The sequence below is a fragment of the Mangifera indica genome, chromosome 12 (assembly GCF_011075055.1).
Source record: "Mangifera indica cultivar Alphonso chromosome 12, CATAS_Mindica_2.1, whole genome shotgun sequence".
Taxonomy (NCBI): Eukaryota; Viridiplantae; Streptophyta; class Magnoliopsida; order Sapindales; family Anacardiaceae; genus Mangifera; species Mangifera indica.
In genome coordinates, this window is record NC_058148.1 from 12430332 (window position 1) to 12455729 (window position 25398).

Below are 25398 nucleotides of genomic sequence, written 5' to 3' on the forward strand. Positions count from 1 at the left end.
CTTTTTAGGCCAAACGACTATTTCCCACCCAAGGTTTGATGTTTTCTCAAAAGTCCCCCCTTTAACTATGGAAACACCAAATATCCACCCATGGCCGGTTAGATTTAACCAAACCCTAACGCCTGAAAATTTTATCTCCTTTTGCCCCCCTAAACTTTAAAAACTGAAATTTTTCCCCGACCTAAGTTTTAAAAAATGACAGTTTCACCCTAGGGTTTGGTTTTGAAATCTCCGGCGACCTCTCCGGCTCCGTTGCCGACGGTCGCTCCCTCCCGAAGCAACCTCTCCTTCCGGCGATCTCTTTCCTCCTATTTGGAGGTCTGATCGACGCCCGGAGATGTCGTGGGAGACGAAGAACTTCGTCGGGCTTCGTCTTCCCAAACGAAGACGACGTCATCGTCTTCGTCTGGAAAGACGATCGTCTTCCCAAAAGAAGACCTCTGGGAAGACGACTGTCTTCCCAGAGGAAGACGATCGTCTTCCCAGAGGAAGACAACGGCGTCGGCTTCGTCTGGGAAGACGAAGAACTTCGTCTCCCACGACGTCTCCGGGCGCCGATCGGACCTCCAAATGGGAGGAAAGAGATCGCTGGAAGGAGAGGTTGCTTTGGGAGGGAGCGGTCGTCAGCAACGGAGCCGGAGAGGTCGTCGGAGATTTCAAAACCAAACCCTAGGGTGAAACTGTGATTTTTTAAAACTTAGACGGGGGGAAAATTTTAGTTTTTAAAGTTTAGGGGGGCAAAATTAGATTCTATTTTAGTTTATTTTTAATATTATAGGAAAAATGACAATTTTACCCCTACCACCGTTAGGGTTTGGTTAAATCTAACCGGCCATGGGTGGGTGTTTGGTGTTTCCATAGTTAAAGGGGGGACTTTTGAGAAAACGCTAAACCTTGGGTGGGAAATAGTCGTTTGGCCCTTCTTTTTAACTTCTTAAAAAAAGTTTGAAGCAAAAATTCCTTACCACATCAAAGTGTGATGAGCCTAAATAATTAAAAAAGGAGAATTCACCAATTATTCGGGATTTGGGTTCAAAATATCTGCAACCTCCATATCTTTTGTCTTTTCCCCCCTTCCTGGATTGTTACATAACGCCTTATAACAATAAGTAGTTTAGGGTTTCTACTATATTACCATAAGAATAGGATCAACTGCCCAACGTAAATCCTCGTCCTAGTGCTGCAACTGAATTTTCATATCAAACAGACAATCACATACAGAACAGAGAGTTAGGATTAAATCCAACATGATACACAAACTTGACATTATGTGGGGATTACATGTGAGGATGTTCTAATTTATCAAGTGGTTTTTTTTTTGCTGTTTTAGTGTGTGATTCACTTAAAACTATAGATTGGTTTCCTTCTATTATGATCTAATTTCCTGATTTGTGAATTTGTAAATATCTATATAAACCATGTATATTATACAATTTTAATCAGAACAAGTAGTCTCAAATTAATGAAAAACATCTGCACATTACATTGGGAGATTCCATGCATCCACAATTATGAACTGGATGGACGGGGAAGTCGCTTAGCGATTTCCTGCAAGGAAGAGTAATATCGTCAGAATCAATTCATGATAGACATAACTGAATTTACCATTCAATCAGAGGAGAGAACAGCATAAATTAAAGTGGTTCTTATAGGCTTAAGATTTGGGCAATATTTCTCAATGACTTCACCATGAAAAGGTTATAGGCTATAGAATAGTTTACCATGGTCCATTGAGAAAGAGCAGCATAGAAAAACATAAGTCATTTACTCCGGAGGAGTGTGTGTGTGTATGCAAATAATTTATATTATGTAGTGACAGTATCAGAAACAAACCTCTACATGAAGGCCTATAACGACTAGCTGTTGACTAAAAAGATGTAATATTATATATTCAAAACAAAAGAAGAATGGCAGTTAAGCACAGTTATTTTAAGAGTTTACAGTAAGATACACACATATGAGTGCAGTTAATATGACCATGCTATAATATGAAAGAGCAAGTATACCTCAAACAACTGATTTATATTATCTGCAGTCTTGGCAGAGGTCTCAATAAAGAACATCCCGTTCTTCTCTGCATACTCAATGCCATCCTTCAAGATAAAACAGCATATGTTAAATTTAATAAAATAGGGATTAAACTCAGAATATCCAGGAGACATGAAGAAATATAATACAGCCACAGTATCTTTGCACTCACTTGTGTGGGAACTTCTCGATTCTCATGAAGATCAGCTTTGTTACCAACTAAAGCCATGACTATATCAGGACTCCCATGTTTTTGTAGCTCCTGTTAGATGCTAAAAACTAATTACTTATCCAGAAAAAAACAAAGCAAAAGTGAGACAATAGTAGGTATAACCAAGTTGAATTACAGATATGGTTTAAATATCAGTGTTTTTGGATGAGGTTAGGACACATCAATCAAGTTAGTAAATGCATATGTTTCTAGAAACCCTTACATTCATGTACAGTCTGAGAATAGTTATCCAATCGTTTCATAACTTCAGTCAATAAAAAATGCAGTAGAGAAATTAGAAAGAAAATTTATAGAAGGAAACTACCTTAACCCAATATTGTGCTTTGTTGGATGACTCTGGGCTTGTTATATCATACACAATAACTGCAACTGCAGCACCTCTGTAGTACAGCGGTGCCAGTGCAGCATATCTGAAGAAGAAACAGTCACAATTAAAGTGTATTCGTGAAAGAGAGAGGGATAGAGATTAGAGGGTCCTCTTACACAAAGAACATGACAAAATGAGAAATTCTGATGAACCTACAGTATCACTGATATGCTATGCATATGGGTGAGTAACTTAAATACCTTTCTTGGCCAGCTGTGTCCCATATTTCAAATTTAACTGTTGTAGAATCTTGCAGAGCTATTGTCTGAGACAAGAAAGAAGCTCCAATTGTAACCTGAATTAGAATAACAACAAACATTAGTTTTCTTTTTCATATTTGTATGGAGGCATTTGAATGAAGTGTGAAGTCCGAAGTATATATAAATAAGTAAACAAGCTATTAATCTACACACCCAAAGAATGTTAATGCTACCCAACCTAGGAAGCTTAAAGAAACAAATAAATGTGCAGAAAACACCCTAAAAAATAGATTCCTTGAAGGAAAAGAAAGCTTCAATGCCAAGAAGTTACTGAACACAGCCCTAAAATTAGCAAGACAACTATCGTAAACAACAACCAACAGAAAAGCCAAACATATATGAATATTTTTATGACAGAAAGTTTCAAGGCCATTTAGGAGATAAGATAGATATTTACTTAAGAAAGATAACTGATATTTTAAGTAAGCTATTAAAATCAAAAGGTGCAATTAGGCGAGAAGTTCTTCAGGAGTTGAACTACAAGCATATACTGAAGCCTGCCCCCTTGATGAAGTAAAGTGCATATGTTCTAGAAAATCAGATTACAGAACACAATTGAATAAGGAAAAAAAAGTGAGAGGATAGAATCAATAATGAAATTAGCCTGCTCACTCAAATAGTTAGACTTTAGTGCACTTGCATCAAAGTTGTAGATCCAAATGATACTATTACATAGGCAAGACTATGAGCAAGAGTGTTTATATACAAATGCAGAAAAATCATGTATCATGTAGGATGCCAAGCATCAGGAAGGTGCAGTTTTAACAACATTGCCCATATCATACCTTGGATGTTGGGTCAAACTGGCCACGAACAAAGCGAAGAACAATGCAACTTTTACCAACACCTGAATCACCTAATAAAACCAGCTGTACACAGCAAAAGAACGAATGATTAGCTGCATTCAGTTATTAAAAAAAAACATGAAATATGCATTTTGCTTAAGTTTTCCATGCTTCATAGAAGGTAGAATGAGAGAAAATCCTCTCCTTTCCTAGTAACGTTTGCGTTCAATTCATCTTGCATCATTATGATCCCATAATAGGTTGGCACTCACATTGAGTCAATTTTTTTCAAGTGTTGGCCAAGTTCCTAAATATTCAATGCAAGTATGTGATTGTGACACTTATTGTTATAGTAGTGCAGTCTATCAATTGTTATCAGTAATGAAACAATTCCAAACAATAGAGCAAGAAAATGCATCTAATATTTATCTACTTGGCATCTCCTGCAAATCAAGTCTTGACCAACTAATCTTCCACGCCTCTTATAGCACCCTACCTATCCAAAGGTAGCAAGCCAAAAGAGCCTCTATACTGATACAACTGTTCAAATAGAACTCCAACAATTACTCCACAGTCCAGCAAAGCCGATAACTTCATCCTAGCCTAAGACAACAGCTTTCAGGCTTTCAGTACCCATCATAATTGCAAACATCATGATGATCATTAATCTTTAAAATATGGAACTTCATGGCATCTCCTACAATGCTAATAAAAATGACAAAGCTTGTAAGAACTGTCATAAAGTTGGCACGGTGACTATTTGTCCTACACTTAAATTGTGATTGTTAAGGAAAATAGTGCACTTCAGCAACATACCTCCACCACTATCTTTCTACAATGCTCCAATAATTCTTATTTATTAATATTAAAGCAGGTCCCAATCCTGTCTATGATTACATTGTTACCCACATCAATTTTTTCAAGTAGTAAAAAAATAATTTTAGAAAACATACCTATCAGGTTTCACCAAAACAACATACAAATACACTAAAACAACATTTTTCAGCAAAAATTTACCTTAACACGCAGGTTTTTCGCATCAGCTGCCCCACTGCTCTCAAAACCATTTAGTCCACTCAACTGCCTGGAATTCCTATCTGCAAACATCAAAATTCCATAGAACAATTACATTCAACAAAAATTCCCAAATGGTAACCAACTCCAAAACTCCCAATCGCCATGTTCAACTCAAAATTTAAACATAAAAAAATAAAAAATAAATTCACAAATTATTCATTAATTCGAGTCCTTTCAACTCAAATCCAACATAATCAGCATAAAAATGAACAATGAAACCCAAATTGAACAATCCCTAAATTACAAATCACGGTTACACATCATATTCAATTATCACAAAATTTTCAGCTCAAAAATGAATCAAACAAATGAAACATAATACCCAATCAATTTCAATAACTACATATACAAATTTCCTACACACCTGGAAGGGAAGCAGAGCAACCCATGTGGCTAATAGGATACTTGACGTGAATATGATATACATATAAACGATCAATTGAAGTGCAGAATTCCGATGTTCAGTTAGATTGTTACTGGAGAATTGCTTGTGATCGTTAAAGCTGGATTCTTAATTGTGTTCTTATTCGTGTTATTATATAGTTTTAGGGTGAATATAATTAATAAAAAAAATTTCTTTTTCAACGTGAAGAATGATTTTTTATTTTCCTTTTATTATTTTATTATTATATTACATACTCAAATAGTTAGATGTTTCACGTAGTGACGCTTCTAATTCCAAATGAAGTTATAGAAAGGCCAAAGGATGATTTGGTGTTCAGATAGCGTGAAAATGGTTAGAGAAGCAAAAGAAGAAGATCGGAGATAGATAAAGTAGAAAAAAGGACAATCAATGACTAGAGATCATCAATCCACTCCAAAGAAGAGAGGAACAAATCGTGAAAAGTATTTATCATTTTTTAAATTTTAGATTAAAAAAAATTATTAAATTTTTAAATTTAGAAAAAAGAATATAATAAACTTAAATTTTTTATTAAATAACAGTTTTATTTTTAACCATAACTGAGATTTTTAATAAAAATTTGTTTATAAATAAATGTTTAGGTTTTTGAAAATTACAAAGTGGGAGTTTGAAATTATATTATACCATGGGTGAAAATAAGTCTCTTGGCCTTATAGAAAATGTGAATGCAAATTATGGGTATTTTGTATATTGTAATATGTTGGGGGTATAGGCACACCTCTAGGTGTTAGAACACCCTAAAAATGGTGGCTTGTGCCAAGATTTGTACGTGAGGCAAGTTGTGTTGAGACCCTAGGATTAATAATCGGCCACACAACAAGTTTGATTTTGAATGTACTCATTTTTACCATTCAAGCTACCTATAGGGGCTGACTTATCAATATCATTTCATTAACATACCGTGAAACTCATAAATGATGTACTTGGTATTTGAGGTTCTTAAATTGTAACATTACCTCTTTTGGCCATGGAATTGCTCATGAGTTAAGAAGAATTTCAGCCTTCCCTCACTAATTGCCAGCACTCATTTTTACTTGCCAACCAAACCAAAAAGCTAGCAATGCTGTAGTTTGCAGCAATTTGTTATAAAGTTTCTAGTAATCTACCACTTTCTGCTCAGGCTTCAAGGCCAGACTTATGCAATGTAATAACAAAATATTTTACAACTAAAAGAGTTTCAACATTCAGTTCATTCTGAAAACGTAAAGGCAGAAACATACAGAATTTCGGCAACACCAATCCTTTGAGCTAAACCCAACTGGGAATCAATAGGGAGGCCCAAACTTTATAGGCTTTTTTATGTAGCACTCGCTTTGAAAACACAATTAACATTCACATTGAGTTGAGCCAAATTTGGCCCAATTAATTGATAGGAATTTCCTTGTGGTGAGATAAAATTATACATATAAATAAAAAATTTATTTATACAAATTAGTAATAGTTTATGATTACGTGATATTGTTATTATTATTATTATTTTAGTAACGAAGAACCCCACCCGAGCTGGATTGTTACATTTATGGAACCGAACCAACCATACCGAGTAAAATAACCACTCGACCAATGACTAATCCCACAATCATTAAATTAGATAAATTAAGAGTTTGATTTTGAAATATCATCAGAGGAGATTTGAACACATGTTCTGTTATAGATGAAGTTTCCTCTTTTATTATTCAAACTACCCCTTAAGGATTAAGTGATATAATTGTTCATTTTTTTTAACTTTAAAATCACTCAATTAGATACTATTATCTCAGATTATATAAATAAATTTATACATGTAACATTATTCGAAGTGATTCCAATTAATTGATAGCAACTGCGTTGTCTGATCAAAGGCCAAGTGCCTTGCTTCTCGACTCTTCAACTTCATTTTAATGATTCCTTAAGAGTCATTATTATAAAGTGAATTTGATTAAGATGCATTTGTCATCTAATTGAAAAATGATAGCGCCCTAATCACTTTCAAACATCCTTATCTCTATAGTGGAGAAAGGTTAGACCAAGGGGCTTTTCTTTTTTATTGCAGCATCAATCACTGTATTTGTTTGCCTAAATATATCAAAACAAAAGAAAAAAAAATATTTGAAAAATTCTTGAACCAATTATTAATTCCAAGAATTGGCAAGCACTTAATTAATATGATGCCCCTCTAATCCTTTTGACTTATATCATTATTTTGGCACAATATTGATTTCTTCTTCTTAACCCACAAACCTGCCAGGCCCCATTATTGCATTTAATAACATATTATTAACCAGCATTAGTTTTAAGAATTTAATTGAATATATAGATAATATGTCATCGGTGAGTTTTAAACTCATACTGTTATATATGGGTAACTCATCCTTTATTGATCGCTTGAAGTCTATTTACGAAGATTTTGTTATTGTATAAATCTAAGTTGATTTGATTTGTTTGTTAAACCTAAAACTGATTTGTGGAAGAAGAAAATTGGTGCAACCAGGCAAGTGATTGGAAATGTTTGAGATATTGTTAGGGTGATGTTTGGAAATGTTGAAAGGAAAAAGCAACCTCCAAGGGATAAACCCAATTTTAAGACCTAAATGAGTCCAATTTATGGAAGTATTATTGATTTCAAACCAAATCAGAGTTATTACTTTGAGTTTTTCTTCTTTCAAAAACCCAATTTTTGGCCTGTTGTAGTTAGGTGCTCTGAAGCTTTTATGGAGGACAGGTGGTGGAGATTGTAGTGATGGGGAAGGGGGCCGGATTATTTGTTAGTTCAGCCCTTTCAATTTATTGTTTTCGAGAATTTTTAATTAAAATTTCCATTATAATTAATGGGACCTTGACAGCTGATTCTCCCTATTTATATTAGAGTTTAATTTCATCCACAATTGAGAGATCGTATGTTTTAACACAGAAATATATATATAAGATAACATCAAACACTCCACTATTATAACAACTCTAATTATTAAAATACTTTGGTAGGAATATGAACGATTATTTGGGTGAACCTCTGGTCTCTCTTAATACCCAAATTTTGGTTTGTTATTATGATAGATTCGAATCAAATTTGTTTAATTTTAGTTCAAATAAATTTAAAATAAGCTCGATTTAAACAAACTGGAATTCAAGCTTTATGAGTGTTCAGTTTGACAAGTTCACGAATATAAAAAATTTTGATGTTAGTCAACTAAAATGATATTATTTTGACCAATACGCATCAAAATAATATTATTTTAATATCAAATCAAACTTGACTTCTCTCAAATAAATCATACTAAAACTTGAGCTCAACTTATCTCAAATGAGTCAAGTTCAAACACTTCTGAAATAAGCTTGATCCACTGAAGCAAGCCTACTCAAGTTTAGATGAGCTCAAATTTGACTCAGTGCAAATCCAACCCTATTTGTCATGTCTGCGTATACAAAATATTAATTATATATTTCTTTGAGATATCAATCATATCTTCCTTTGACATGTATACATGATTCACTTTAATATATATTATTTTAAATATAAATAATTAACTGTCTATGATGTGACATTATTTGATTATTATGAAAACGGTGATAATTGTCTAAACGATAAAACTAAAAATACTCACAACCACATATCTTTATTGCTCTTGTTCGTTGTCAGTATTTTTCTTGCAAATGTTTGATTTCCCATCCCGATCTAGTTAATCTCATCACTTAGTATTGGAACCCACTTCTTAAAATATGTCTTTTGAATATGTCTTATAGCACATCTCTATCGTAAAATATATCATCAACCAAAGGAGCCATACCCTAAATGTTGATGTCATAATCAAATTTCATAATATTTTCTCCTCTTATGAGCCATTTTGTGTGAATATTCTTAATCTTAAAAAATTATAACACAATATAAGACTATAATTATTCGAAAAATTGACAAAAGATAAAATATAATTAAATTTTAAGTATAATAGTAAATTTTAATGAACAGAAATCAACTTTTATAGGTAAGGTATGATTGAAAATTAAAAAAAAAAAAATTTTTTGCACCCATCTAAATTAATTAATAAAATTATTGATTTTGAAAATGAATCTGCATAAATTAAACTTTTAATAATTTAACATAAAGTATGAAAAGACGGTGATAAGGTGGCTAAATCAAAGTGGAGGTGGACATTAAAGATGTGACATAATTGATTTGTGATTAAAATTTGGAAATGATAAGAGATTTTAATTAGAGGATAAGATGGGTGAACTTGTGATCGAAATTAATTGTTGTGACTAATAAGTCAGATTGGTCACGTGGGGTGCTCGGTGATGAGACTCAATTAATGGACCTTTCACTTAATCTTAATTAGACTTCATTAATTGTATCATTAACATTAATCTTTAATATACAAACCCGTTATATATATTTATATATAAATTTTCCTTTAATACAAAATTTTTAATATTTTAAAAAATAAAATACGGATTCATAAAAGAGCCTGTGAGGAAGGGTAAGTATTTAAGTATTTAAATAGTATGTTGAAATCATTAATATTATTTTATTTATATTACCTAATAATAAAATATTTTTAATAATTTTTTATTGATATTATAAAAATAATTTAATTACTATATCTATTTTAATGATTAAAATATTATCAAAATCATCTTTATTTTATTACAATTTTTATCATTATTTATTAATTTTTTAAATAAAAATACTGTTTTTTAATTAATACAATAAATAGTATAAAAAATATATTTAAATAATTAAATTCAAAGATATTTAAATAAAAATAAAAATTTGATATTTTTTATTACATCTAATCAAATACATTAATTATTTATAATTATCAATTTTTTTATAAAATATAATAATAATATATGTCTAGCAATATTTTAAATACTCTATATTTATAATAATATTTTATTTTCTTAATTAGGAATTATTCAAACCAAGTGCACCATAATTTTCCAAACCAAATTGCACTTGAAATAAACAAACATAAAAATCTAAGTCAAAACGACATTGCTCCTGGCATTGCCCAGCAAAAATTAAAGAATAAATTGAATGTCCTCCAAAGGAGGCCTATAAAAACGAATTAATTTGCTTAATGAAAATGATAAGTCAGAGAACTTTTGAGGCGATAGCCGGCAAGAGGCTGCGATGGGGATGAAAATGCAACAGATTGTGACTTGTGGGTTGCGCTCAAATTGATTTGACTAACACACTTTGCGGGGAACAAGCTCCAGTTAAAAAGCTTCAAGATAAATGGGTTCCGCTTGTGTTTACACTTTTAGTGAACATTTAGGCCCCTTATTTCCGTCCATTTTTCACTTACAATATATAAATTATTTATTCAGAATTTCTATTTATATTTTCTAGTTAAAAAGGAACATAATATAAAGAAGTAATATTATGTATATAATATTAATAATATATTATCATGTGATTAGATAATTAAAAATTAAAAATAAACTAATACTTAATCACATAGTAATACATAATTAATTGTGCATAAAATTATATTCATAATTTTATTAATTATAAAAATACATGAATTAAAAGTATGATGCTACATGCACAAAGTTTGAATAGCAACCCATGTGACAATGAATTTGACAAGTTTATTCACTTATTTAATCATCATATAATTAAGAAGATATTTTTAAATCAGCATGGGATCACAATTTTGTATGCACATGTGACATAAATTGCTCTGGTTAATTCAAATTGTTTAGCATAATTTGTCGAATCAATAAAAACTATATATATAAAATTTAAATATAGAGATAATATATCATCATATAATTAAATAATTTTAAATTAAAAATGAAATAACACCTAATCATATGATAAAATATCATCTGTATACTTAAATTATAGAATAATATTATGTATACTCACTCTAGATACACAAATATGAACATATTTATATATATTATCATATGATTAGATGTTGTTTTATTTTTAATTCAAATCACTCAATCACATGATGATATATATAAATATGTATTTATTTTTGTATTCAAAATAGATACATATAGATTTATTATAAATTATATATAAAAATATATATACATAACATTACTCATCATCTAAATTCTAGGTCAAATTAAATTTCAAAATCCATAAAATTAGATTAAAAGAGGGTTGGAATTCAATTGGCATAAACAATAGAAAAGAACAAGATATAGACCATTATTGTTTTGTTTACAATGAATTTTGCCATTGTTTTGATATGACTCCATGGGCGGGCCCATTCACACTCAACGTGTCAATTTTTCAAAGAGGTCCCACATTGATGGAGTAGTATTATAGTATTTTATCGCATAATTAAATAGTTATCACTCTAATTATTATTCTAATTAATACTAATTTAAAAATCCAATTAATTCTAACATATTTAATAAAACTAAAGAACAAAAAAAGAAATTATTGCTTTATTTATTAGAGAAAAAAAATGGTTGAAGAGGGGTTCAATGGTAAATTTTTGGTGGTGTTCTGGTGGTGGGAGTTGAAGAGAAAAAAGAGGAAGCGCACGAGGGGGTTAAAAAAGCGATGATGAGATTTGAAAGGAAACTGTACGACGTCGCTCTGTTGTAAGGATTCTCCTTGTCTCCTTTCTCTGTCACTGTTTCTTTCTCCTCAATTTCTTCAAATTTTTTTTTTTTCACTCTCTTTCTTTCTGTCTTTCAACCAGTCACTCACCAAAATCTCCTTTTTCTTTTAATAAAAACATTAAATAATTTTACTTTTATTTTGTAATTTTATGCTTTTTAAGTTCTAACTCATAGGTATTGAGAGTCCTTTCTGGACTGAGTAATCATTCAAACCCATAATAATATTTATTTCAATCATGCCAATTAAAAAATAAATATAATAACAAATTCCCTGTCAAGATTTGGAGGAATTATGAGGAATAAAGCTAGAGACAAATAAAAATAACAAAGTAAATTATTAAAAAAAGACGAAAAATTAATTAATTAAATTAGCTAACCTGTGTAATCAACGCCAAAATGAACTCCAAATAATTGATAATTGTCAAATCACAGTGGCCCAAAATTATCTACCAAGCATATGCTATCTTTACCCACCACAAAAATTAAATTAATTTGCAGAAATAATATTAAATAACTCCATTAATCTCATCCTTGAGGAGGAGTTTGATCGAGTACATGATCTGCAGCTAAAAATTTACAAAATAAAACTATCAAAATTTGTTCTTCTCTGTGCAAACTAATATATATCACACCCTCACAATGATTTGATCAAGAAGAAAACTAGCTAGGTGGAAATATTGATTAATATTTTACTAAATGTTACGGTTCGCCATACTCGTGCCAGCAGACGAGCATGATGACGCAGCGTCGGAGGATGTAGAATCTTGCTCGTTGTTCCTTCACGAGGCGGCTGCATCGCTTGCCGAAGGATCTGCAGGGAAGAGTCAGGTGTTTGTTGCAGAAATTACCGGTTGATGAGTTCTCAGTTTCCTTCATCATTACACTTCTATTTTGCTTCTTGTCCTTCTTAAGCTGGTGAACAAGATGAGGAAGATGAAGACGAAGACGAAGATGGTGATTCTTCTTGTGATGCTGTTGATGGTGCTGCAACTTAATTTAAATTAGAATTAGAATGAGAGAGAGATTCTTACTGGCTTTGCAGTAAAGTTCATAGGGTTTTAGCCTTTATATAAGTTCGATTAGATTAGCAAACTTGTGTTAAGAGGATAATCTTTATAATTGAAATTACGATTTTGTCCTCAGACTGGAATATTTATTTCAGAAGAAAATGCTTTTATTTATTTAATTTTATAGAAAACATTTTATAATGTTTTTTGTTTTTTCGGTATTTTACTCTCCTTAACGTACCATTTAACATGAAACTTATCCAATTCATTCACAAGCATTAAATATCTCCTAGTTTTTCGTAATTGGCTCTCAAGATGTTTACCGATGGTGACAGATTTTTCATATTTTCCAAGAGAAATAGTTGAATTTAAAGATTATTTGATTAATAAAAAAAATATTTATATATAAAAGAGTATTTAAGTTTAAGTTATTTTTAAAGATATATCAAAATTAAAATTTTAATTTATCTGGTTTAATGATTATAAGGTCGATCATTAAATTCAAAGTTTATTTTATTTAATGTAATTAATAAATATAAATAAACTTATATCATGTATCCAAGTTTGTATAAAAATCTAAGTGTAGAGAATTGATCAATGTCATATGTATTTATATTCACTTATTTTAATGAATTATTTAAATCCAATATGTGGGTGTAGCACTCCTAAAATTTGATCAATACAATTAATATACAACCTAATAATTTCTCTGATTGGTCAAGTTTAATAGGAAGAAATCACATAAAAACATTTATAAAATCAATCTCAATCTTTAATAGTATTCGTCAAGTAGTGTATAGATGTCATTCATACCCAACTTATCTAAAAAAAACTTGAGAATAATAGATTTGAGATTACTTTGATAAGAATGTCAGTTAATTAATCCTCTGATTGAATATTAATAACCCTAAAGCTTTCTTATTGACATTCTCCTTAATAAAGAATTTGCCCACCTCTACATGTTTAATATGTTCGTACTGTATTGAACTAAGTGCAATATCTCATGCATTTTTATTGTTGCAATACATTGAAATGAGTGCCCAAATTAGTACCCTAAGTGTTGCAAGAGGAGTCATAGTCATAATATTTCATAAAATCCAAGTATCATAACTTTAAATTCAACTTCATCATTAGGTCAAACAAGAAGAACAATTTGTTTCATACTTTTCCACGTGATAAAATTATTACCCACAAAGATAAAATAACCTGAAGTGGATGGTATATCATGTACTAATCCAATTTAGTCAACATTTGCATACATCTTTATACTTTGGAGTTTTGTTTTCTTGTTGAACAAAATTTAATTTCTAAGCATAGATCATTGGGATAGCTCTAACAGATAATTAATTTATAAATAATTTATTTGATTTTAACAAAAGGTGATATGACATAAAAGTATTAAGAAGATATTTAATTTTGCTAGAAATATCAATCTCGCTTGTGGATTTAGAAATACTTCTATTGTAACATTGTGATAATTATATTCTAAATTGCTCATAAAATATATCAAGGACATTCTCAACAATAGATTGGTTTAGTGTTTAGCGAGAGGCTCTAACTTATAAGATTCAATAGTTGTCAGAGGAGAAATTACACCTTCGACTACTAATGTTCATTGCCACTTTGGTCATTCAAAGTGGCAATGAACTTTCATCTAAAATACTCAGATCTCATTCATCCAAGATATTTACATCTTGATTAACAATTTTCGAATATCTACATTCTGTTTAAATGGGATAACTTTCATGTTCTTGAATTTTAATTTTCTGATGATACTCTCTCTAAAGTTTAGGTTTGGACAAAAAAGTTACATTGAATTTTCATATTATGGTATTTCATAAAAATTAAAAAAAAATTCCCAAAAAATTGCCAGTACCTTTTAAATGTTTTATAAAATTTGCTAAGCAAGTATTTGTATATATTAATAAAAAAATTTACTCTTATAAAAAAAATTTTTAAAAGGTACTATTTGTTAAGTTTTCATATATAAAATAAGGGGGTATTTGGTTTGGGAAATGTTTTATTATCAAAATAGAAAGATTACATTAAAGATAAATTACTTAAAAGATTACTGGGTATAAATGATTACTATATTTGATAGGTATAAATAATTATTGTATTTGGTTAAAGGTAATAAAAGATTATTAGTAAATTATTTTATTTAAATGTCCTTGAATATAATTATTTTTAAATATTTTTTATCATATTAATTAAAAATAAATTTATTTTTGTCTCAAAAAATTAATAAATAATAATATAATTATAATAAAATCAAGATTATCTTGGTAATATTTAAATACCTAAAGTGAAGGTGGTAATTAGATTATCACCTATATTACCTGCCACGTCAGTATTGGTACTAAAATATTACTGTAATCTTTTATTACTGATAAACCAAACAAAAGAATAAAAGATAGATTACCAAGGTAATTTTCAAAAATTGAAACCAAACAGTCCCTAAAAGTAATAATTTTATATGTATCTAACTCAATAGTTAAATTATGTATTATTATATGATTAAATAGTATTATATCCTTAATTTAAAATCATTTAATCACGTGATAATTTATCCTATAAATATTTAATTAAATACTCAAAACTGAAAACACATAATTTTATTAAAAGAAAAATCAATAAATGATAAAAGGACAAAAAGGTAATTAAAAATGGACAAAGGAGACGCACTGGCTTCCACTAAGTAGATGTAGTTCGAAAGATAATTAAAATATAAATTGTGTTTAATCAGCCTTTTTGATGTTAATTGAGGTTATCATATCATTAATGAATTATTAAATTGATTTTAAATTATAATTAAAGGACAAAATTAAGATTTGCTTGAGATCCTTTCCTGCTAACCTTTATTGACTGATGACCAAATTTGCCTCCTCTTTTCGTGAATGCCCACGTTTGCACCACCCCCTTATGCCTCCCATAATATCCATTTCCCTATTTTTACATTAATTTTATTTAGTATATATTTTCTACTTGCATATAAAAATATTTTATTCATATTTTTAATAGTTGTAAATATCTAAAAGGGTTTTCTGTATGATGGCCAAATCTTTGATTATTAATAATAATATTATTTTAATTGGTTATTACTTATTAATTAGCTTGTTTTTGTCAACCCACCACGTGGAAATAGAACCTTCTAAACCTCGTTTCTGTTATTTTTATTTTTATTTTACAGAATCGAAGTATATTCAACCTCGAAACTTTCTAATTTTTTTTTCTTTTTTAATTTTAAAATTTTTAAAAAGAAATTTCTGAGTTTTTTAAACTTTGGAAGAACGAGTTAAAAAACTTTTTTTATAAATTAATTAATTACTTTTTTTCTGCTGTAAGTGTGAAAACTGTGTTGAGGATTCACCCATGGAGGATCCTGGAGGCATCGTAAATTGAAGTCACAGTGCTGATTAATGTTTTTAAAATAAAGGGGAAGACGTTGAATCAAGTGTTTGAATTTGGACCTTGGAGTTGGAGATTTCACAATCCAAAAATTCTTTTTCCTGGTAAAGACGTAAATCTTTATTATTTAAAATTCAGTAAAAATGTATTCATCGATTGAGCTTCTTCGTTTACAGGGTTCTGGTAAAACGTAAGAAGCGAGAAAGTATTAATGGTAAAAAGTAAATCTGAAACAAAATGAAGATTAATTCTGAATGTTGTTAAGAAATATAAGAACAACAACTGCATGTGGTGGAGCTTTCCAACGCATGCAGTCCTCAGAATGTGAAACCAAAAACGCCCCGTTTCACCTTAATATCAATAAAAACAGATGAATTCAATCAAAGTGTTGAGAGTATAGAATACGCAGGCATTAATTCATTATTCCAATCCGACTGAAGTGAAAAGAAAAAGGATATTAAAATATTTGTCCCATGATATTACAAGTTTTCATTCATTGGGGTGATTTCATTTATGGTTCCAAGTTAGATAGTTGAAAATGATCTTTGAAAATTGTGAAGGCTTAGATAGTTGAATATTTAGTGGATCCAGAGTCAGCAGACTGAAGACCAAGATGGAAATAGGAGAATATATGGTTGAAACACCAACAGGTTTTGACCTTGGTTGGTTCAAGTTCCGCAAAACCAGCAATTTTCTAGAATGTCAAACACACAGTTTTAAATATTTAATTAAATATTTAGTATCATAAAATTTAAAATTATTTTATTTTTTATTTAAAATCATTTAATAATAACCATCTAATAATAAAATAACGGTAATTTAAATTAATTAAAATTGGGTATATTTATTTTTATTGTTTTTGTATTACTGTTGTACCTGAGGGATATTTGACCACGAGAAAGGAGGGACTGAAGCAGTCTTCAGACTTCCCGTTGAGGCCGCCATCACGGGCTAAAATTTCTAAGTCTACCCGTGTGGCATCGTGCTGTATCGAAGAGTAGTCTTACATGCGCCCATATTTTGGCATCAGGCGCTAGAGCTACCCACTGTGGTGGATCTTCAACCAATTTTAATTTTTAATTGGGCCGGGCTTCCTACTATTTTCAGGCTTCTTAATTAATGTCTTCTCACTCAATTGTGGATTGTTTAGCATGGTAAAATTGATTTTAATTAGAGAGTTATTATATGTATGTTTAGTATAATGAATTAAATTATCAATTATGACTGTTTAGTATAGTTTATGTGTGGTGGATTTAATCACATTTTAAAAATTATTTAGTCATAATTCAAGAGCTAATAATAAGATTAGCATTTCTGAATTATTGAATTATTAGTGCATTTTTTTTACTTTTCTAATCTAAAAGTTAAAATATCAAAAATATTAAATATTTTAATGAAAATAATCAGCTTTTTTAATTATCTTTCAAACAGCAATGATTAGATTATAATTATTCATAATCTAATAATCATAATATAATCAGTTATTCTTATAATCATAATTTATAATTATAATCTAATAATCATAAATTGTATTAAAATGTCATTTTATATAAATGTGATAAATATTTGGCCTTAAATTGTAAAAATATAACTTCTCTTTTAATTAAAGCTATCTAGTTCAATACTAGAAGAGTTCACAATGGATAAATGGTTGTTATGAGAGTAGGAAATATAGATTAATTCATATAAAGTAAGATCTCAAATGTCTTAATTAACTACTATTATTTAAGTAGTTAATAATTTAATAAGAACATGATCAATTTATTACACAACTTAACTAAGTTAATTCGTATCATGCACATCCTTTTAATTTGCCACCCTTTTAATTTTGTTGTCAGTCTAATGATTGGGATCGTTTATGTTCTGTACTCCAGACAGCTATCCCCCATCAGCTCATTAAATTGAACTTAATGGTGTTCTCATGTTGGGTCTACTGGCATCAGCCTTCTTCAGTAATTGTAACAAGTTCAAAGATAGTTCATATACATGTAGGACCATAGCCAGAACTTAACCTGAAAAAATTAAGTTGTCTTAAGTGTCATTGAATTGAATTTAAGCAGCTGATTTACAATACTTAATTATGATTTTTGCATAAGGAGAAGTTTATTTAAGTGTTTATATATATTCTATAGGAAAATTAAAGAAAATGAAAGGAAGCTCTGATTTATGATGTTTTATAGGTCAATGGAAACTTATAAAATATATAGTTTTTTTTATTTATATGATCAAGAAGACTTACATCTCCAGGCCAAATATATTTTTTCTTTCTTTTTATGTATAAACCCTAAAACCCACATATGATTAAGCACTTTATACACAAACAAATTATATATATATGTCACAGTGCAAACAAAACAATAAACTTTTCAAACATGATGATCCAGATTTCTTCATAACTTTCATGGCTTCCTGGTTGCGATACGCTTGCCTGTGGAACACATTGTCGAACCAAAAGTGTTATAGTTTATATATCGACTAGGTGCAGAAGTGCGATGAAACCCTTTTGGCAAACAACCATTCACTTCTCTACTGTGAAATTTATGCGTTTGATGAATTGTTTTCGGCTCCAAAGTTGTGAAACTCTGATCAGATTCCGTTAATGGCGATGGTGATATCGGCCTGATCGCCCCCACCAGCATGGTTAATCCTGAAGGAGACAACAAAAGGAGGAGAAATAAAAAGAGAGTGGCTGAAGTTGAAGTAGCGACAGACATTTTGAAAAATAAGTGCTGGAAGTCTTTGATTGATGAAATGTAGTGAATGTTGCAGAGGGTTTAAATAGGGAGAGAGGTTGAAGAAGGACATAATAAAGTGAGGTTAATTAAGAGGCTCGTGAGGGGGTGAAAAATGTAGATGGGAGAGATCGACCAACTCATCGCTAGCTAAGCAAGCAACTGGTTTTTGAATAATTTGTAATGGAAATTCTTTTTTTTTTGTGCGGTGATGACTTCAGTTTTGATTCAACTTTTGACGAAGCAAAGTGGCGATTCCCGTGTTCTTCCAAGTTTTTATTTTTTCCTTTTCACTCCAAAGTCAAATTCTTCTTTTGCTTTTCTAGCTGTATCATTTACAACAATCTTGGATTCCGGATTTCTTCTTCTCCTTTCCATTATGACATGAAAATTTGTGTGATAAAATAATGATATGTAACATTAATTTTCAAAACTATCCATCCTAACAATAGTTATTGGTGGATCATAATAAAAGACCAATAATGATCATTCACCCCATAATAATAAGTTAATAAGAAAAATGTTGAGATGAATTTGATAAAGTAGTGTTATATGTATAACTTATATATATAATTTTATATACAAATAATGATGTGTCATAATATAATTGGTTAATTAAAAATTAAAAATAAAATAATACTCAATTATATGATGACACATTATTATTTCTGAATAAAAGTTATGCAATTTTATAGTTTAATTATATTTGATAATGCATACCGCTTACCATATGAGAAGAGTAAAATAATGAGAGGGTCTCCACAAAAGTATTTACCGTATGTGAGATCATTACGCATTTAGATTATGGCCAAATGACTAATCTCTCCTATGTTTTGGTGAAATGACATATAGTCACTTGGCGTCCATTTTCGTCAATAAATTATATATGCTTTTTCTAATAATTATCTTGTCTTTTTAATGAAATTATGAAATTATTATTAACACTTAATACATATGTCAAATTACTTATATATTATCTTTTATTTAAAAATCTATCACTTAAACCCTTAAAAAATATTAAAACTTTAAACAACCTTAAAATGTTGTGTTTTATTTAATTTTTTGAAAGTATAGTTGATATATTTAAAACTATTGAAAGGTATATAAAATTTATTTAAATTACCCTTAAACTTTTTTAAAATTTCTAAAAATCTCTTAAAAATTTTATTAACATTTTTAACTTTTTAAAAAATTATAATTTGTCCTAAAACATACACCCATTGAAAAATATATATATATATATATATAAAATATAAAAATTTATACAAAATAACTTTTCTACCTTTTCACTATACATAAATCACAAACAGAAGTAGATGACTAGCTTATATATGACTTTTTGAAACTTAAAAGTGTTCATATGTTCTTTCTACAAACCTTGGATGGGCCATAGTATTTTGGCCTTACATATGGAACAATTTTTATTGGCTTGGTGAAGCAACAAGTCAACCCTAACTATCAATCCCTCAAATAGACAAGTGGGAACTCATAACTGGGCCACGTGTGAATAACAGCTTACCTATTCGGCCAACCACATTATATGCTGTGTCACCCTTTAAACGCCATCTCTTTCATTTGGGTAGGCTAATAATCCTGCGCCACGTGTTAAGATAACTTCAGCAAGAAAATCTTTGCAGACGAACTTCATGGTCACGAAGCCTTGTGCAAAATCTCAACTGCCAAAGCTTTTTGTTGCTACACGTGTCAGTTCTTCATAGGGATTTTAGCATATGAGTCAACAAAATAATTCAGATTTAGTTGGGGAAGATAAATTGAACGGGTTGGAGGCCGTAATTTATTTTAAAAAATATAATATTATTCACATGCAAATTTCAATACCTCCCCTATTATGGTTTTTAATCATCAGCCACAGTTACAGATGTCAAATGAATTAGATACGTATGAGCAATTTAGCATGACTCACCTTGACTTGATACAAAAAAGTAAGTTCTGTCAAATTTATAGACCAATTAGATACGGTATGATGTTATCGGGTTTTCATTCTTTATTCTTTTTCAATATTTTCTATATTACAATTTTTAACATTAATCATAGTTATATGTGTCAAATGAGCCGATCATGCATGAGCAATCTGGCACATCCACCTTTGCCCAATACAAAAACAATAAGTTCAGTCAGATTCACGGACCAGTCAGACATGGTTCGATACTATTGAGCTTTCATTTTTTATTCCTTTTCAACATCTCCCATATTATGATTTTTAATATTCCTCATATAGTTACAGGTGTCAAATGAGTCAGACATGCACAATCAATTTGGCATGCCCCACCTTGGCCAGATACAAAAAAAAGTAAGTTTTGTCAGAATCATAAACTGGTTAGACACAGTTTGATATTATTGAGCTTTTATTTTTTATTATTTTTTAATACCTCCCGTATTATGATTTTTAACATCACTTACAGTTATAGGTGTCAAATGAGTTGGATATGACCGAGCAATATAGCATGGCCAACTTTAGCCCAGTACGAAAAAAATAAGTTCTTTCATATTCATGGACTGGTTGGACACAATTTGATACTATTGAGCTTTCATCTTTTTATTCTTGTTCGACACCCCCCATATTATGGTTTTTAACATTAGTCACAGTTACAGGTGTCAGATGAGCCACACATACATGAGCAATTTGGCATAGCCCACCTTGGCCCGATACAAGAAAGTAAGTTCTGTCAGATTCATGGACTAGTTAGACATAGTCCAATACCATTAAACTTTCATTTTTTATTCTTTTTTATGGGTTAACATCTACTATTGCAGTGAACAAAAATTACTGCCACCAGCTACAGTTCCCTACCAATTCGAATATATTACTTTAATTTATTTTTCAAGGCTGTCCTGCAAAAGACCAATAGGACGACCATCAAGGGTCCATGGTGCACGGCCCAAAGACTCGAGCCCATGCCCCAGACCTTGAGTTTTTATTAGATGGTTTGACATAAAAGTCCATCAACTGACAACCCTTGACACGACCCAACATAGAAACTCTGTGGGCCAAGCTGTGATCGACATCGCCCATTGCAACCTCTATAGAAATATTCGGCTTTGGCAAGATCCAATCAACCAAAATTTGAAGAGCCCAGCCTCAGAAACAGGCCCGATTCTTCATAAGTGAGAACAGGGCCACATCAATAAGCTTCTATGGAGAATATTGAAGAACAGCATCAACGGCATTGGATTTGATTGGGAAAAAAAAATTATTTAAGGAATTTGGATGTATAGTATCACCCGTTTTAAAAGTAAATTATGATTTTTCCCACGTAAACAATATTTGAATTTGTTTATAAAATGCTTGTTATCTTTTTAAGTTACCCATAAATGACACATTAATCTCGAGAAATTAAATGGTAATTAGTATTTAAATCAAATTAAACAGCTAAGTAATCCTTGGTATTGAGGAAAACAAACACCTCTTAGCTAAAAACAAGATGAAATAAATTAAGTTATAATTAAAAAATTAATCAACCAAGATAAAACTAAAGGCATATTTTGGTAGGTTGCCGATTCGAGATACTTTATTGATCATTTGATAATCAACATTGATTAAATAAAAAGTGATATACACGTAAGTTATCATCATTGAATCAAATTAAAATCAACGAAGAATCGATTACCGTGTGAATTATCTTAAATGTTGTCGACTTTTTATTAATTAGAATAGGAACGTTATAATATTTTATTCTTTGGATATCTTATTTTTTATCTTAATTATTTCAATCTTTTCTTTATGTCATGATTCTTTCGTATCAGGGTTTTAAATGCTTCTATCAACGTTTTGTCAAAATTTAAATTTGATTTAAGAATCGAGCAACACAAGGGGCCTCGAGGACACTATAATTCATGAAAAAGCAGAAAAAATAATATTTGAATTAATTAACTAATATTGAAAATTTTATATGGATTATTGAAGAATTTATATGTATTCTATCAAATACTATATGCTCATTTATTTCTTCTAGTTTGTAAAAAGGCAAGTAATATCAAGGTTTTTGACAATTAATTCTCCCAAATTTTAGAACTACTTAATTAAGATTTTTTATTGTAACGTAAAATATTAAGAGATTAATACATAATAATAATTTTCTCTTGCTATTATTTCTAAAGAATAAGCCGAGCTTAAATAAATTATAGCAACATAATATCTCTAGTATAGGAGACTGATCCATTATCAGAATATTGTTCAATTCATTATAATTTTACTTATAGGATTTACAATCCAAAATACGTCTTGACAGTTTAAAGAGTTCATAAGTTATTTAATCAGTTTTAATTTTTTTATCCATAAACGATGTGAGATGCATACACATACTTAACATTTTTACTGTATTTTATCAATGTGAGATTTATCTAAAGATGTTGCAACATAATATAACATCATACCGGATTTAATCAAATTAATTTAAAACCCATGAAATGCACAAGCGAATATTCAATTCCAATTACATACGCATAACTAATGATTATAAAAAGATAAAAGAAAATGATTCTAACTTGTATTATGTCCTTGGTTATATAAAAAATAATTAGAATTTGTTTTCCTTTTTTAAGATACAAATATTAACCGAGATAATAATTCTAAGAAAAATGACTACTTCCCACCCAAGTTTTAGTCTTATCTCAAAAGTATATCTATCTCTGATGAAAAATTCAAATATCTATTCAAAATTTAATCTGTTTGGACCCATCCATATATTTTCTGTTACGGTTAAGGGGTAAATTCGTCATTTTATCAATAATATTAAATAATTAAAATTTTATCTCATTTTTCACTTTAATTTAAAAAACTAACATTTGTCTCTTAAATTAAGTTTTAAAAAATTTATTTTTTCCCCCTGAAATGTAGCCATTTTTTCTGATAACGATGAAGAAGTTTTCATACAGAGGTCGACTACCTCTGGACGATGATCGTCGTCCAAGAAGGACAACTGTCATCTAAATCTGGATGACAAGCGTTGTCCAGATCTTTGGATGAAGAAGTGTCATCCAGTTTAGATGACGTTTCGTCGTCTATTTTGGATGACGTTTCGTTGTCCATTCTAGACGACAAACATCATCCAGAGAATGGACGACAAGCGTCGTTTAGATCTAGATGATGCTCATCACTCTCCCTCTAGCCACATCGTCGTCGGTGGGCGGAGGGAAAGTGAAAAAAGAATTATGGAGGGTAAAAGTTAATTTTTAAAATTAAATGAAGAAAATACGATAAAATTATATAATTGGACTGTAAACAATAAAATGATGGTTTTACCCCTCTATTTAACGAAAAACTTAACGACAGTTTAGAGATAAGTGAGTGTTTAAATTTTTCATTAGGCGTGGGTATACTTTTGAGATCAGACTAAAAATTGGGTGGGAAATGGCCCTTCTCCCCTAATATTCTAATAAAACACATCTGATTCGTCGGAGTGTGGTTTTGAATGAAAAAACATCTTTATATTTCATCCTGAGAATCGGACGTCCAGCATTTGATTGAGTCAACACATGAGATTATTAAGTTAATTAATCATGATTAGTAAATCTAATCAAGCATAAATCGCTAAGCAGCCCACTGTTTTGAACCAAAAACCACACTGTTAGGGCCAAATGACTATTTCGCTTGCAAACTTTGATGAAATTAATTTTTTTACCCTTTAAATTTGAAAAGTTTTTTTTTACCCATATATTAAACTTGTTAATAAATCTATTAAATTTATTATAAAATTGGTGAAAAAATAATATTATTCTATGTTTTTATTGAAACTAAATAATAGTTTACCCCAAAGGCTTAATAAAATTTTTATCCATTTTATCATCGACTACTTTACCATAGATCCATTAATATTAAATCAGTTAATTTTTTCTTGTAGTTGTTTAAACAAAAACATCACACTTTGTGTCTCTCTCTCTCACTCACTCTTAGATTGTAAAGCTACTCTCCCTTCCTTGTAAGCACCATTGTTGCGTCTCTCATCCTATCCCTTGTCTAGAGCTTGAATATTTATCATTTTTCCCTGCCTATGTCTACCATTTATTCTCTGCCTGTAGCTTCTCTAGTACATCAAAGAAAGGTTGCTTTGTAATAGCTTCTCCTCCATTTTTGCTTTAGTTGTGTTCAATAGCCATTTTGTCTTTTCAAGACATGATAAATCAAAGGTAAAAGATATTAACATAATCGACAGTCATATATGAAAAACAATAAATTTTTAATTTTTTATCATTCTTTTTTTAAAGATTACCAGACTAACATATCACATTCAAAGTACAACATTCCTATAAACTAAGATTATTATAGGTAATTGTAAGTGCAAGGTTTCTAATTTAGACATTCGTTTGTAGTAAGAAGTGGTTATGTGTTAATGGAATTGGTAATGAATACTCACTCCATCATGTATTTTTTCATTTAATTGGATGGCTTGGTCAAGGTTCTTTAGTGGCCAAACACCACTGTTGCCTTCTCCTTCTATCACAATGGCTCTTTCCTTCACTTGAAACACCATTGTTGCCCTCACAACAATTGCCA

General features: G+C 30.1%; 1 protein-coding gene across 1 annotated transcript; it reads right to left on the reverse strand.

Moving 5' to 3' along the window:
• Nucleotides 1-1216: 1216 nt before the first annotated feature.
• LOC123192588 (ras-related protein RABF1-like) lies at nt 1217-5295 on the reverse strand. The gene is made up of 8 exons (XM_044605186.1): nt 5114-5295; nt 4690-4769; nt 3673-3756; nt 2828-2922; nt 2565-2670; nt 2201-2290; nt 2007-2093; nt 1217-1548 (listed from the first exon to the last, which is right to left on the reverse strand). Exons 1-8 carry the CDS (start codon nt 5136-5138, stop codon nt 1510-1512), a joined length of 606 nt encoding a protein of 201 aa, XP_044461121.1. The 5' UTR covers nt 5139-5295; the 3' UTR covers nt 1217-1509.
• Nucleotides 5296-25398: the final 20103 nt, after the last annotated feature.